We start from the raw sequence: 15980 nt of genomic DNA, 5'->3' as shown, positions 1-15980 counted from the left end.
TCTTTCTCTCTCCTCATCTCTCTCTCTCTCTCTCTCTCTCTCTCTCCTCTCCTCTCTCTCGCTCCCCCCCCCCCCCTCTCTCTCTCTCTCTCTCTCTCTCTCCCCTCTCTCTCCCCCCCCCCTCCCTCCTCCAGATTGAGTTTGTGCGTGGCGGCACGGTGCCGTCGGACCTGTCCCAGGCGGTGGTGGTGGGCCGGGGCGTGGTGCCGGGCCTCCAGACGCGGGTCCAGGGGCTGCAGGCAGAGAAGCAGCAGCAGCGGGAGCAGTACCGCCTGGCCCGCCAGCAGAACGTCCTGCTGCTGCGCCACAGGGCCCACATGGAGGCCCAGCTCCTCGGTGGGACGGCACCCTGCTGGGGTCACACACTGGGGGGGGTGGGGGGGCACCATGCTGGGCTAACACACTGGAGGGGGGGGCGGCACCATGTAGAGCACACACACTGGAGGGGGGGCAGCACCATGTAGAGCACACAAACTGGAGGGGGGGCAGCGCCATGTAGAGCACACACACTGGAGGGGGGGCAGCCCCATGTAGAGCACACACACGGGGGGGGGGGGGGGGGGGGGGGGGGGATGGGTGGCATCAGGCAGAGCGCACACATGGGGGGGGGGTGGGAATTGATCCAAGTGGACCTGTTTCTTTGTTGCTTGACAATACAGCTTGTGACCAGGAACAGACTCTTGCCCCGTCCACACGAAGCCGATTTCATGGCGAAACCGCAAAGGTCTTGTACGGTTCGGCCTTCCGTCCACACGAAGCCGGCGAATCCGCTGACTGAAACCGCAAACTTCTGAAACCACCCTCGGAGGTGGTTTCAAATCTACCCGGTTTCGTTTTGGATTCGTGTGGACGCCTGAAACCGACTGAAACCGTAAACCTTGACGTCATCGCCCCACCCCTCGACCCTCTAGCCAATGACTGTTAAGCCCGCGGAGTCTCAGAACTCGCAACAAGGATTTCTGTAGCAGAAGCAGCGCCCCTTATGGGCCTGGAATGTGTACTACAGCGTTTCTACAGATCTACCCGGTTTCGCTTGGCTTCGTCTTAACGGAGATACTGCGAAACCGGACAGATCGAAACGGTAACGGTTTCGCCTGTTTCGGCTTCGTGTGGACGGGGCCTATGGCCCTTAAACGATGCCTGCCGTCGCTTTCAAAGTGAAATGCAAACATTTATTGAGAGCCCTGAAAACAAGTTGAACTGTCTTTGATTGGGGTTTTGAAAGGAAGATGTTATACTGTGTGTGTGTGTATGCGTGTGTGCGTTGGTGTGTGTCTGTGTGTGTGTGTGTGTGTGTGTGTGTGTGTGTGTGTGTGTGTGTGTGTGTGTGTGTGTGTGTGTGTGTGTGTGTGTGTGTGTGTGTGTGTGTGTGTGTGTAGAGGCAGAGCAGCGCTGCACCCTGAAGCAGATGCAGAAGCTGGGCCGGCTGGTGGACGTGGAGGCCCTGCCCAGCCTGGTGGCCAACATGAACCTCCAGCAGGAGAAGAGCCGCCTGGACACCCAGCTCAGAGAGGCCGCCCGCGCCAAGGAGGCCAAGCACTGGGAGGTACTCACCTGTGTGTGTGTGTGTGTGTGTGTGTGTGTGTGTGTGTGTGTGTGTGTGTGGGGGTGGGGGTGGGGGTGGGGGTGGGTGTTGGTCCCTTGTTATAAAAACAGATTCGACCTAGTGGCAGAGATTAGCATTGTTGCAGCTTGTTGCAGTTGATGCATTGATTTTAGTGTATGTGTTTGTGTGTGTGTGTGTGTGTGTGTGTGTGTGTGTGTGTGTGTGTGTGTGTGTGTGTGTGTGTGTGTGTGTGTGTGTGTGTGTGTGTTTGTGTGTGGGTTTGTGTGTGTGTGTGTGTGTGTGTGTGTGTGTGTGTGTGTGTGTGTGTGTGTGTGTGTGTGTGTGTGTGTGTTTTCTGTGTGTGTGTGTGTGTGTGTGTGTGTGTGTGTGTGTGTGTGTGTGTGTGTGTGTGTGTGTGTGTGTTTTCTGTGTGTGTGTGTGTTTTCTGTGTGTGTGTGTGTGTGTGTGTGTGTTTCAGGCTAAGCTGGACAAGGCTCAACAGGCCTTGATGGAAGTGACCCGGGCTCACACTGAACGCCTGGTGAAAAAGAACACCCTTATTTGCGGGAAGAGGAAACTGGAGGAACTGATGAAAGTCAGGCAGAAGAAAAAGGTATATATAAACGTCTATGTAGCTGAGGGCTAATGGTGGGAACAATGTGAATTACCAGTGTAAGTCGCTTTGGATAAAAGTGACTGCTAAATGCCCTGAATGTAAATATATACATTGTGTGTGAATGTGTGTGTGTTTCTGCGTGTGCGTGTATGTGTGTGTGTGTGTGTGTGTGTCTATCTGTGTGCGCCCGACGAAGAGGGGGCGGTTTGACGGCCAGCGGCTGCGGGAGGACCTGGGGAGGCTGCGGCGGCTGGTGCGGACCCAGCGGGAGGAAGCGCAGGTCATCAAGAGGGAGATCCACATCCTGTCCCGCAAGGGGGGCCCCGTGCTGCCCCCCCAGCAGCTGACGCCCCGACCACATCCGGCGGGGCTGCTGCCTCCTCTGCCCCTCCAAGGCGGCTTCGTCGGAAACGTCAGCCCCAAAATGTGGCCAACCAACCGGCGTGCGGCCCGCAGGACGGACGAGGGCCCGTCGCCTGGCAACCAGCCAGGGGTGATGTGAAGAGTGGACGGAAACTCAAATACACCAAGCACACAACGTCAAACGTTGAAAGAGGCTAAGGTCAACTCTGTCACCTGGTTGAATCACTATTGAGCGTAGTAATGTTTTTTTTTAGATGTAGTAAAATAAATGTTTGCTCAACCAGCCTGTCTCTGTGGTGATACGACCTGTGGGAACACCCGGTTGACTGGGGAAATAAGCATGACAAGGTCATGGTCTCTGTGTGTCCAATCCATGCATGTTTGTGTGAAACAATGATCTACTTGGCAGTGCACTAAGTGTTTTACCTAACTTTTGGTTGATTCTGTGATAGGGGAGGGAGTGTGTGTAAGTGGGCTTTGAGTTTGGGATCTTGACGTCGGCTAGACCTGTCTTTTTACGAATGTGACTTGTGCAATCCAATCCCGCCAGAACACATCTCTTGTCCATTTTGGCCCTTTTTGTGGTTGCATACACCCAAGTTAGACTGGGTCGTATACTGTTAGAGTCTCAGCGTAGTGAAGACACAATCAGGCCATGATCAGATCAGAACCCCAACTGCTTAATTAAACCACGCCTCATGCCCTGAACAGCATATCATGCCTCTCAGGTTACATATGATACTAACAATAAAAGTGCAGCGTGTAGGATTTACCCCTCCCATTCAAACGACGTATGAGAAGCTGCGGTGGCCTGTACTGGTCTGTTAAGTGCTAGTAGGTACTTCTATAAAAAGGAGTCATTGTCTACGACACCATCAAGTATCCAAGACTCAAGCAATGACGTTCAATTCTTAGTTGTTTAGTCTGTACATCTTTTGGTCATAGCTTCCAAGTCAAATAGCAATTATGCAAACAGACATCAATATTCAGAAGTACCTATTGAAGTGGTTTCATAGCCTCACTCAAGTATGGCATGTGATGTATGAAGTGTGAGCCTCACTGCAGTGGGTCGATGGATGGGTAGAAGGATGGAAGGATGAGGGAATGGATAGAAAACTACATTGGCTCTATTTTCAAGTTACACTAAATTATCAATAAAATTAGATTTTCAATGCAATAGTATGTGGGTCTAATCAATTTTGTGTGTCCAAATTCTGATCTCTATTATTGACTATTCTGTTGCAGTTGTGCTTACGAAACGTTTGGGGGCGCTAATACTGGTTTTGCATTTGTAACACATTTGGCGCAACTAAGCACCCTTACCTGCAATCATGTCGCTTATGCTAGGATTGTTGTTGTGTTTATTCTGCACAGTGTGTATATTTTTGTTAAGATTACTGTTAGTAGTCAATTCTGGTCCGAACTGTAAACCTGGAGGGAAAGGCTCTGTCTGCGTGCTCGTAGTAGCTGGGTCAGGTAATAAACGTTGCCGATATTGTTTGTAAATGATCTTACTTCAGCAGCGGTACTTTTTACGCCTCTTGAAATATCAGGGCATAAATATGAACAACAGTATCTGCCAAGGTAGAAGAAGGTTGATGATGCCGCTTTGATGCATACTGTCTCGGGAGATGATGGTATCTCCTGAAATAGAATGTCATCGTATTCTTTATACAACATTGTTGTTAGGTTGCAATAGTATTGCAAAGACACTACGGAAGTGTTGAGTGTTATTGTAATTCTTCAGTACTGATCTTGTAACAAACTATAAAAATAAACGAACTATAGAATCATAGTATCTGGCTCTGACAGCATTCAACGACGTGTGTGTCTGTATCTGTGTGAGAAGTCGGGCGCATTTATGCGTTGCAATTGTCTTGGTATCTGGCTTTGAAAGTGTGTCTCTTCTAATACAAATATGACAATGATCTGTCATGGTATCACATTACACTTTATTCATTACACTAAATGGTCGGATAGGCTATTACATTTACCCGTAAACTCTTGGATAAGATTAAGAATAGTCTTTCCTTCAAATCCCCAAAACTTGGTTCTTCTGAGTCCCATAGTTTTCAGAGACAGACATTGGTTTCATTTGTCTTCCCTAGAATTACATTTGTTTATTCATGACTGCATGTTTTAACAATACGTTGAACTAAAGAGTTGTCATGTGTGTCCTAAACAGGGGGCCACACTACAGAAATTCTCCGACTGATGGAGAGTCTGTCGCCGTCCTACAAACCCCGCCACTACGTCATCGCAGACACTGACCGGATGAGTGAGGAGAAAATCCGTGCCTTTGAAAGTGCCAAGGAAAATGGATCCATTGGGTCAAAGGTATGCACGCCAGATAGAACGCTAAACGCTAAGTAAATGGGAGATAGTCTGGCATGAAAACAGCCATGTGAAAATCACAACCTCCAGCAGATGGCGTCGTTGTAGTTTTTGTTTGAGCTTCACTAAACAGGAACGGTAACCTGACGTGCCAGTAGGTTCTTTTCAAAGAACCATATGGTAAGTTGTCCTTGGAAATTGTTAGGAAAAGAGCAGGCACTTTCGAAATATACTTGGCAGGTGATTAGATGAACCATCTGTCCATCAGCGTAGATCAAGTTGTTCCTCATGGGACACATATTGGACTGAACCAACGGTAGTTTGGCCATAACTTAGGCACATAATTTAAGCCTTTCAAATGTGAAGCTGCCTCATGAGGCTAGACTAGAGGAATGGTTACCAAGGATAGAATGCTATGCATACATCTTGTTCATACTGGATCAGTTTCAATATGTATTTTTTTTTTATACATTGTTTGAAACACATTGTATATCTGCCGACTGAAGTTGGTAACCATTGAGCAGAAGTGCCCAGTTAGTAGTATTGATGTGCAATAGCTCCGGCATTACTGATAAAAGGCAATTTTTATCTCCTCTAGTATACGGTCCACCGGATCCCACGCAGTCGAGAGGTTCTGCAGTCCTGGAGTTCTTCGTTGAAGAGTACCCTCAACGCCCTGCTCTACTCCGTACCCTTGGTCTTTAGACTCCAACCGGACGTGGTACGTTCAACCTGCCACTCAGCATTTGAATATTGACTCCAGACTGTGTGTGTGCGTGTGCGTGCGTGTGTGTATACAGCTCGTACAATTCCCTAGCTCACAGTTACGAGTACCCTCAATGGTGAATGGTCTCGAAGTAGCGTGCAACCCTAGTGGACGTGTTGTTTGCAATGCTGACAGATGCAGAAGCTGACTGGATATCTGGAAAAGGCCCTCAAACTCCCAGCACATAATCACCCTGGCCCACTGGGAACACAGCTGTCTTCTTGTCCAGCGTTGTAACTCCAAAAAAACACCCGCAGTCTGATCCAACCGCATTTGCCTATATCAATTGTTTTACCCGAAATATTATAGTTGTGCTAAAACTTTTAACTGCTGTGTCCATGACACTTTAGGCATGTAAAATAAACTGAAACCATGCATCCCAGAGAAATCAGCGGCCTCTTCTCCCACTATTCCCTTCAGTTTGATTCTCAAGGCCCCCCACCTGAGACGGTCTCGGCTGGACCGACCATCTTCCACCATCTGGTCACAGTGCAGCTCTCCTGGAGCATATTTAATATCAGAGGCTGGTTTTTAATGTATGCAGTTATGCTTCAGAGGAAACCCCGTCTTTCTGTCGGTACCTGTGGTTTCTGAGCACTTTAGAGTTGGAAGGGAAAGCTATCATTCTGGCATTAAGACTGTATTGCCTAGCTTTGCTCACTAACACATTGTTTTTGAAATTAGAATTCAGAACGGTGAGATTCTGCCCATCTGTCATAACCAGATCACGTGATCCAATCCCATCGAGGCCGGCTCAGTAATGGAGTGGCTTTGGAGATCTATTACGGCTTCAAAGATCATGCTCAAACACATCCGTCCTTAGATCTTGCCTTTTGTGTTTCAGGCGACGGACAAAGCCATCGGTAATCTAATAAATCTTCTGATGCAAAAGCAACTGTTTCATGTGAATTAAATTGAAGGGCGCAGCCTCGACAATCCCATAAACAGGGGCACTTAGCGTTACTTCTTTTCACTGCTAGGCTGCCACCTGGACTCCTTCATAGCCCTCTATTTACACAGGTTAGTGCTCTAAGTAACGAGGCAATCGCACACTTACTGCAACCCCGGATTTAGTCCACGGCAGCCAAAGTGTCTTTTTTTCTTTTTTAAGAAAGTGCTTCAGATATCAAAGTGAGTACACCGTATTTCTTTCTTATTTGGACTCACTGACCCCAAGCGTAGTGGAACATGGTTGTTGGTTTTAGAATCTCAGACTTAATCAGCATCGTGGGCCCTATTCTGTCTTCTCACTCCCTTCTCCCCTCCCTGTTCCCACCCATCCCCAGCCCTCTCCCTTTCCCCTGGTCCCCTCCTCTCTCCAGTTCCTCTGCACACTCCCCCCGCTGAGTGTGTTGTGTAACTACAGGGGCCCGGCAAGAAAGGGTCCTGTTCACAAGATGTGTGTGTGTGCGTGTGTGCGTGCGTGCGCGGCTACATCAGGTTTCCTGTTATCTGTTTCATGGGGGAGGATGAATAGGAAGAGTGAGGCGTACGTGGGCGGAGCTGGGTGACTAAGCAGGGCCCTGGGACAGAGCAGGTCAACAGAAACAGCTACGCAGGAAGATCGAGTTTGGGTTGCGTTGCTTCGGGTCCAGATGAGGGCATGTCATCACTGTGTCCAGCCAGGATAGTAACGCACACATATTTCCCACCACACCCCTTCTTCTGACACACCGCCATGGCTAAAAATGGAAAAATTAAGAAGAAAATTAATCATCTACTGCGGCAGGAATACACATTGATCTTCTTTTGAGTAAAGTGTAAATTCCACTTCTTCCTCTCCTTCTCTTTTTTTCTTTCCTCTGCGTGGAGAGATCCTGGCGCCACTGAAGCCAGGCGCCAGGGTCCCAGTAGCTTGCAGATATCTCATCTTTAACGGCTCCTCTTACTACTGCTACTACGACGTCTCTCCCTGCCTTTGCTCTGTGGAATGTCCGATCCAGTTCTTTCTGAGGCCCTGGTGACTTCAGCGTTGCTCCCACACCACCTCCTACCTCCAAGTGTGTTGTTGTCGGCTTGCCGGTGTGGCAGAGCGGAGGGCCTGGGAAGATAGTGGTTTGTCAGTTGTTTGTCTCGACCAAACAAGGAACAAACACTTTGCCACGGCAGCGGCAAACGGGTCGGGGGTTTTTGCATGTGTGTTCCACATACGACCGGGGAATGCTGTGTTAGGAGGGGGTACCCCGCCCCCCGCGCCCTCGATCCTCCTCCCCCGAGAGTCCCAGCCAGCAGACGTATGTTGGGAACGCGGAGGGAGTAGAGGAGGCCGGGTTGGGGGGTTGTAGAATGCCGGGGGGAAAAGGGGAGAGAAAGCGGAAAAGGGGGGACCCCGAACGGTTCTGGGGTATGTGCGTGTGTTCTCCATAAAAGGGCATTTTGTGAGCTCACACTCCTCAGTCACTCTATAGACCGACGGCTCCCCCACCACCACCACCACCACCACGTCCATTAACTCCAGATGTGTGGGTTCATCCACCAGGCCTGGGTTACTATGGTGTGGGGTTAGCCAGTAGCCCAGTAACCTACTTATCTGGGGTCAAGCCTTTGCTCAAAACATCTCCTTGAAGACAACCGGGAATCCGTTTATTTGTTATTTTACATGAAAATCGTTAATTATATTATCAAGTAATTTCACTCTTGACATTAAAGGGATATTTAACAACCAGGTGTGACTGGGATTAGCCATCTAGGTGGACAGTCCCACTTGTGATGTCACTAAGGCGCAGGGCAGACTTTCAATGAATGAAAGACGCTATAAAAATGTAATTTATTATAGTTTATGCCCTTTCATTTGATGGACACGTTTATCCAAAGTGCATACATTAGTATGGGTGGCCCGAGTGGAAACATGTTGCCTCCCAAATATAAATAAAGCTTTGTTTACTTTTCAGCTATTTAGTGTCCCAAGTAGAACATTTTGAGACACATAAATAAACCCTTATTTTAATAATAAATAAAAACGACATCAGAGAACGTGAAAGGTGGGATCCGGGTTTGGTTTGTAGAACTACTAGTACGGGACAGCCTGATGTCCTGTGGTAACAGACCACGCACTTGGACAACCGCTTCTGTGTTGTTAAGCTTGTGTAGGCCCGCAGAGCCAGCCCTGAGTCACGCAGGAAGGCGCGGGTGACAACGGTCAGAGGCCAAGAGGCAATAACGAGCCCGTGGGTATTCTACTCTGTGTGGAGCTCGTTTCAAGAAGGATTCTACTCAATGTGTGGTTGGTGGTCCCTCCTCCCAGAGGACAGGCCTGATTGGCCCATCTGTTTTACCTTAACCCTCGATGAAAGCAGCCATGCATGCCCTCACAATGGCCTTGTCTGTTCATTGTTGACCAGGTGCTAATCAGGGATCTGGTGATACGGTGGCCCTGTTGTTGTCAGGTAGTCAGGTATTGAAAGTGGCTCGCTGGGAATCACCTGCTATCCGGTTACCCGTCTGTCTTTTTACGACACCGATTTGCTTAGTATAGATAGAGCATACTTTCCTACGATTTTTTTTAATTTTACTTTCAGTATAAAACTATCACCTTGAGGTTTCTAATGCATTTTCCATTATGTATGACATTTTATAGACTAATGATTCGTAGGAATGAGGCATGCAGTTCAATGACGAGGAAGTAGATGTCATAGACCAAGGCCATGTAAACATACAGTAACGTTGATGAGTTAGTGAGCACCGGTTTCTGGAAACAGGCAATGACCTTAGTCATCACAGCAGGCAGCCCCTCCCTCATCCTACCAGCTGCCTTCCCACAAACCCCACACCTACGATTAACCAATATGAAGTAACTTTCAAAATTACTGTGACCTACATTTTGAACCACCCCTGCCATAATGAAAATTCCATATATTAACACAAATGTAAAAAGATAAAAACTGCCACGGCAAGTTGTCATTATAGAACCAGCGGTATATTTTGAAGTGCGACGGACGAAGATTACAGTCTTCAAACCAAAAAGCAGGTGTCAGGTAGCATACCTGTTAGCTGTCATGCTTCTGCATGCCTTCCTGTAAGCCCAATAAGCTAGTATTGGCTAACGTTCAGACCTCTTCAGCTACTCATGAGTTTTTTGGATTCTCTTACAGGGGAAAAGCAGAAGCAATGACTTACAGTAAACCAAGAATCTATCATTAGATTGCGCTCTTCTGAGCATTAGTCAAATACTGTAGTCTCATGTAACCCAAACTATAAGGTTGATATTACGTGTGCGGCGTGCGTGTGTGCGTGCGCCATCCTGATTCTGACCACGCTTCACAGGTTGATAAATGGACGAGATTTTTGCAAATAAACCCAGTGAACTCTCTCCCGAGGCCTCCAGAGCTGGCTGGCCAGTGGTCTTTCAGCTCGCGCTAGAATGGGTTCCAGTGACCCAGTCCTCGGATAAGGAATGTTCCAGGGTCAGCACTTCTAAAGAGTGATTGAGCAGATTTTCTAAGGGGGAAATTGTATGGGTCATGTCATATGGTGTTTGAGATTTCCCACCTATCCCAGAGAAGACTGCGTAATGAGCATTAACCTATGCTACTATGTGTTAGAGAGTACTAGGTTGTACCTAACACCTATAAAATGAAAAAAAGTGTAACCCAACACTAAACTCATAACGGCACATGTTTTTGATGTTTCTGATTCCTTGTTTCGTGAATTACATTGTAGCACTTTTCTTTGGATCTGAAGTTCAGGCTTTTTTGGGTGTGGCTATTCGCCTAACAAACAGTGGTCACATACTTGCTTGTGGTCCCTCATCATTTAGTGCACTCTTTTCATTTATCACTCCTGTTATTGTGCTTGAGGCATTTGCAACTCCTGCACGAATACCTCTGGACCGACCAGCGGGTAAACAATTTCGCTGACGCCTTTCCAAAGGCCGCGTTTCGATCCGTGCGGTCAGCACTTCACCAGCGGTCGACAGCCTAGCCTCATTGCCACTTAGCTGGACCAACAGTTGTGTGGGAAATACCAACCCCCATATCAACAAATCCATTTAGAATCGGTCACATTTTGAGGGATGGTCGGGAGTTATTGGGACATGGCTGGCGATGCTTCGCTGTGTAAAAAGATTGTGCAAAAGTTTCATGGTAAAACTCAATGACCTTTGCTGCTGCAGCCCTTGTTGAGTTTAAAGTAACGACTTAACAAGTTAACACATCAAAATGACAATGATATGTAATCAGAGATTAAAGACGGAATTGCTCAACTGAAAGGATGGCTGGCAACAATGCTGCAGGCAGTATGTTCTGTGAAAATTTGCTTTTGGAGTTGGGACGTTTGTTTTATGGCCTGTCTATGATTCACTATTCAGAGTTTCCCGGGCTGCCAGATATGAAACACATTGGCACAGAAACATAGCATGCTGGAGGTATGGACGCAAGCAAACCTACTGTATCAACTGAGATTGTACTAGACTTTCCCCAACCTAAAAGCCTCGTCTTCTTTCGAAAAAGCTCATATACCAGAGCCGTGCTAAAACACGGCTAAATCTTGGGGTTGTATTCCAAGACGATGCTCTGGGCTCATCTTGCACTCTTGTTCGTTCAGTGTACTCAACCTCGCAACCCACCTGAGCTTTGATTCTAAGGAGAGGAGGTCAGGCATAGACACCTCTCCAATATTGTGAATTTCGAAGTACTTAATTTGCGGTACTAATTTTTAGCGCTCGGTGTCAATGCAACATATATTATCTTTAAGAAATTGTGAATAGAATGGCAACTTCCCATTTTACCTGTAAATACACTGTGGAAATTACAGTGTGCCTGAAAGTATCGTTTGTGAAAAGAAACCGAATAATTATACAATGGCCAGGCGCCAGCAGCCTAGCGCAGAGGGAAAGGGATATTACAGCTGTAGCATGAGTGCAGTCTGCCATGTCTGTGCAGCGCAGACTTTAATGATGACTTCTCCAGACAATTCAGGGCTTTCTCTCTCTCCCTCTCTCTCTTTCCCCTCGCTCTCTGTTTCTCCTTTCTCGCTGTTTCTCGTAAACCCCCCCTCCAAACCCCACCTCATCTGCCCAACTCCCTGTTGATCCTATTTAGCCCAAAGCCAGTTCTTCATCTGATCGCTCACCTTTTGCTTGTTTAAATTGTCTCTCCTTCGACCCCCTCACACTCCCTGGTTAAGCCCCCGGGCTTTTTGTCTGAATCACCTGTCTAAAATGTCTGACTGTCTCCTTATTTCTGTCTCTCTCTCTGTATCTCTCCTCTCTCCCCCTATCTCTTTGTCGGTCTCTCTCTTTGTCGGTCTCTCTCTTTGTCGGTCTCTCTCTTTGTCTGTCTCTCTCTCTCTCTGTCTCTGTCTCTGTCTCTGTCTCTGTCTCTGTCTCTCTCTCTGTCTCTCTCTCTGTCTGTCTTATGTCCTATCCCCTATCTCTTTGTCGGTCTCTCTCACACCTCTGTCTGTCTGTCTGTCTGTGTCTCTCTCCCTCTGTCTGTCTGTCTCCTCTCCCTCTGTCTCGGTCTCTGTCTTGAGGCTGTACTTTCATGCTCAACAGAGTTCAGCACATTCCTCTGCTTGGAGAGCAAATTGAGCTGAGGCCCTTCTTAAAAGAGGAGGGGGGGGGTTCTTACTTTTTGTTTGAAAAAGATTTGTATTTTCAAGAGTGAATCCACCTGAAATTGTACATGCTGTTTCTGAGACATTCCTTTTTATATTAAAGAGGCAACTGGCTGGATTTATATTGGAGGTCTACAAATCTACAGATTTGTGTGTCCGTGTGTCCTAAGCTGGGGCTACAACGAAACACACATTGACCTGTGCGTCGACAATTATCTTGCATGTGAGCTACAGCGCAAAAATAACCATCAACAGAAGACAACCACTTTACAACACTTAGTATCAGCTGACCCTCATGTTTACTCATTTCCATATTACACCAAAACATAAAGAGATAAACGCAATGCAATGTTATCCGCGATTATGATAGCGAATAGTTTCCCTCTCCAATTAATTTTGACGCCCATGGTGTTTGCTGTTAGGGTTAGATATTTATTTTTTGTAAAAGATATTTACAAAAAAGAAAATTTCATTTTAAGGAAAGTTATCTTGGATAACAGACTGCCATCCTATTTCTCAGCCTACCCTAGTAGGCTGTAGTGGAAGTGCTCACACGCCTACACAGCCATACAGTTGGAGACGTTTGATGCTTTCCCCCCCCCCCCCCACCCAACTGTGTTTCACGCACCGCAATATTCCTAACCGTAGCCCTGTTCCCGGGTGGCTCCCGGTAACCCGGTCTCTCTTTGTGTCGTTGTTACAGGTGCTGTGCAACGGCCCGGGTACCTGCGTCCCCCTGTGCGCGTCGGCGCTCCTGCTGGGGGTGCTCGGGCTAAAGAGGGTCCTGATCGTCTACGTGGAGAGCCTGTGTCGGGTGGAGACCATGTCGCTCTCCGGGAAGATCCTCTATCCGGTGGCTGACTACTTTTTCGTGCAGTGGTCGACTCTGAGAGACAAATACCCCAGATCTATTTTCCTCGGGAGACTGGTTTGAAAAGTCTGAATCGTGTGTGGAACGTATTCTGGACTGAGCACCGAATCCTGGGGAAAGTACAACTTTTTTTCTTTCTTTTTTCCGTCAGAGCAAACTCTTATAGATACAGGTCTGTATTTTTATTAGTGCTATCTAAATTTAGTTGACATGACATGAGATCGTCCTGGTGTTTGGGTTTTGAAAAGAACCCAGGTACATTCCCCAGGGCCCGGAACCTGAACCTGGAGGAAGCCCACCTGTCACTGGTCTCGGTCACTGGTCTCGGTCACTGGTCTCAGTAACTGGTCTCGGTCAAGGGACATTCAATAAGAGGTACGATGGCGTACACAGACACAAGGAGGAAGGACTTCTCTAAATGTTTCCACCAAGGACGGCCAGTACCACTTTTTCCACTGCTGACAACCATTTTAAGTCTTTTTAGTACCGGTTAATAAGATGTGGAAACGTGACCCGAACCAAAGTGTTCCATTAACTGACAAGTAAAGACTTAACCACACGTCATGGTGGTAATATAGGACATTAGAATTAGACTATATTCATCCCATTGAAACCATATAGAAGATGTATGAACAATATTAGAAGGCTAAATGGTTAAGAGCATCACAATGCGAGTTGGACCACGTGCAATGTTAGAAATAAAGTTGATTTTCATCATATCATTTGCTAATATACCAAACAATATCTCATACCAGCACACTAGAGGTCCGTCCCTCAACTCTTTCAAGCAAATTTGGGAACCATTTTTGTTGTTACTTATTGCACGAACTTAACCAAGGAAGTTTTCTCATGGTGACTGTAGTGCAAGTGGTGCACAACAGCCCATAATACCATGTTTTATCGCCGGTGGCAGTACGTGCCCATTACTGACATAGCTGTTCTTATTTGTCTCAACAATTTTATCAAAGCCTTCAATTAATATAGTAGCCAGCTGTATGTAGGCAAGCTACTAAATGTTACAACTGCAATTTGAGTGTTGGTATTGTTTGTAGCTGTGGTGTTGAGTGTGGTTTAATTAGTTATATCACGGTAGCTGTTGGGAGCTCTTTGCTGTTGAAGTGTCGGAGAGAGGGGGAAAAGGTATAAGTTTCCCATAATTCCAGTCGGACCAGGGTTCATGTCGTCCCCCATTCTTGATGAACCCCCATCAGAACGCTTTCAGAAAGTGTCTGGGATCGTGGGAAGGGATCATTTATGTTTGGGTGTGGCCAAACCAGCTGATATATCTTCTTAGTATGGGCTGTGAAATGTCAGCTACAAACAGACACATTGACACTATATGTGCCTATTATGGGCTTTACAGACCCAGTGATTTACCATTGAAAAATACACATGTTGCTCTGGCATCAATTTCCCAGCCTCATTTTGGTAAACATGAACACATGCTTAGCTTGTGGTGACATCTGATCTATATTCAACCTAAATCTTTTTTTTATGTAGAAATTGAAATTATCATAGTAGAGAATGCAGACTCCTACTTTTTTTTGGTTGAACCGTTTAGATATACCAGCAGGACTCACTTATTGAAGTATATCATTCTACACTTGTTTAAGACGAATCCCAAAAAATAAGTGAACCTCCGTTGTACTGATTTAGGGAGCTGTTTGTGTTCGTTGGTGTTCATGTTTGTGTTCATGAACATTGTTTCTACTGTTTGTCTTAACTTTTTTCTGTCCATTTCCCGTTCCTGGATCTAGAGTGGGACCGGAAAAGCACATGGTCTATATTAAGAGCTCCTCTTGAGCGACACCAATAATGGGGTGAAAGAGATTGGAGAGTGCAGATGAACACAGGGCTGTGGTGATTCATAATGTATACTTATATTTAATCATCCGTGTGGGATATGCACACACAGCTGGTGTCTGCTCCACGCAATAACTTCATGTTTTTGCTCCCAGTATGTTTTTGCTCCCAACATTTACAATATAAACATCTGTAGTTGCATTTTTTCCCCACAATAATAGGACACCAGTTCGTTCCGTGTGGACGGTGCAGTTGAAACATGAGTGATCCATGACATGAACATAGAGACGACAGTACAGGAATGCGACTTCACTGGGAGTTTTCTGCGGTCACCGCACACAGAACCATAAATGATACCCTTTCGACGGCCCGTCCGTCGTTTACCATATAATAAACTGCCACGCCTGTATCACCACGAATTATTACCGGGCCGTACAGGCTCCGTAGCCCCGCCCTCATCTGCGGGTGCTGCAGGCGAGGCCTCCGGTGTAGCTGTTGGCAAACGACCACCTTGCAGGGTCACGAAATCGCCGGGAATGAGATGAGGAGCAGGGTGGCAGACGTCCAACCGGAGAGGTAATCTGAACCTGACTCGGGGAGCCCTTGAGATGTATGCCATGTATGTGAGGTTGTTCGGGGAGAAGGCAAGGCCAGGCCAAGTCGGGGCTTATTCCAACCTGTCTCGTATTGGTCCTTGGATTGTCCTCAAAACCACCACCACCAAGGCTACAACATACACACACAGGCAATTGTTTAAAGGGCTTCTCCATGATTTGGAAAAGGAAAAGAAAAAGGGGTTAAATTAGTTCTCATCCGTTTCCACGTTATCACACTATACCCCGTGAAGGCAGAGCAGGATTATTATGAATGATGACTGAGTCACAGTAACCCAATGCTTATCGTTTGAAATCAGAGCAGCCCTTATTCGGCTGACGACCCACTTTTTTTTAAGAATTACACCCTGGCCCTGGATCTAAGAAGCCGAGGGTAGCTCAAACAAAGCAACCTTTCTCTGTTTATGAATAAAAAGTACCGTGTTACTGATTTCCAGCCGTTAAGTGATATATTTTTCATTCAGGCCTTCTTCATTCAACCATGGTGTGGCTATAGAATGACATCCTACATC

At 46.9% G+C, this 15980-nt stretch overlaps 2 protein-coding genes across 2 annotated transcripts in view; both read left to right on the top strand.

Moving 5' to 3' along the window:
- The window catches only part of cfap44 (cilia and flagella associated protein 44), a 19342-nt gene extending 15640 nt beyond the window's left edge, over positions 1 to 3702 (top strand). The window contains exons 31-34 of the mRNA XM_030348650.1: positions 135 to 336; positions 1380 to 1546; positions 2025 to 2159; positions 2359 to 3702. Coding sequence (XP_030204510.1) covers positions 135 to 336; positions 1380 to 1546; positions 2025 to 2159; positions 2359 to 2664 — 810 coding nt within the window. The 3' untranslated portion in view covers positions 2665 to 3702. The remainder of the gene's footprint in view (positions 1 to 134; positions 337 to 1379; positions 1547 to 2024; positions 2160 to 2358) is intronic.
- Positions 3703 to 3760: 58 nt separating this feature from the next.
- On the top strand, positions 3761 to 15898 carry alg14 (ALG14 UDP-N-acetylglucosaminyltransferase subunit). The gene is made up of 4 exons (XM_030348655.1): positions 3761 to 4001; positions 4711 to 4862; positions 5458 to 5580; positions 12884 to 15898. Exons 1-4 carry the CDS (start codon positions 3857 to 3859, stop codon positions 13112 to 13114), a joined length of 651 nt encoding a protein of 216 aa, XP_030204515.1. The 5' UTR covers positions 3761 to 3856; the 3' UTR covers positions 13115 to 15898.
- Positions 15899 to 15980: the final 82 nt, after the last annotated feature.

Source organism: Gadus morhua, chromosome 23 (genome assembly GCF_902167405.1).
Source record: "Gadus morhua chromosome 23, gadMor3.0, whole genome shotgun sequence".
NCBI lineage: Eukaryota > Metazoa > Chordata > Actinopteri > Gadiformes > Gadidae > Gadus > Gadus morhua.
This window is presented reverse-complemented; position numbering and strand designations above follow the sequence as displayed.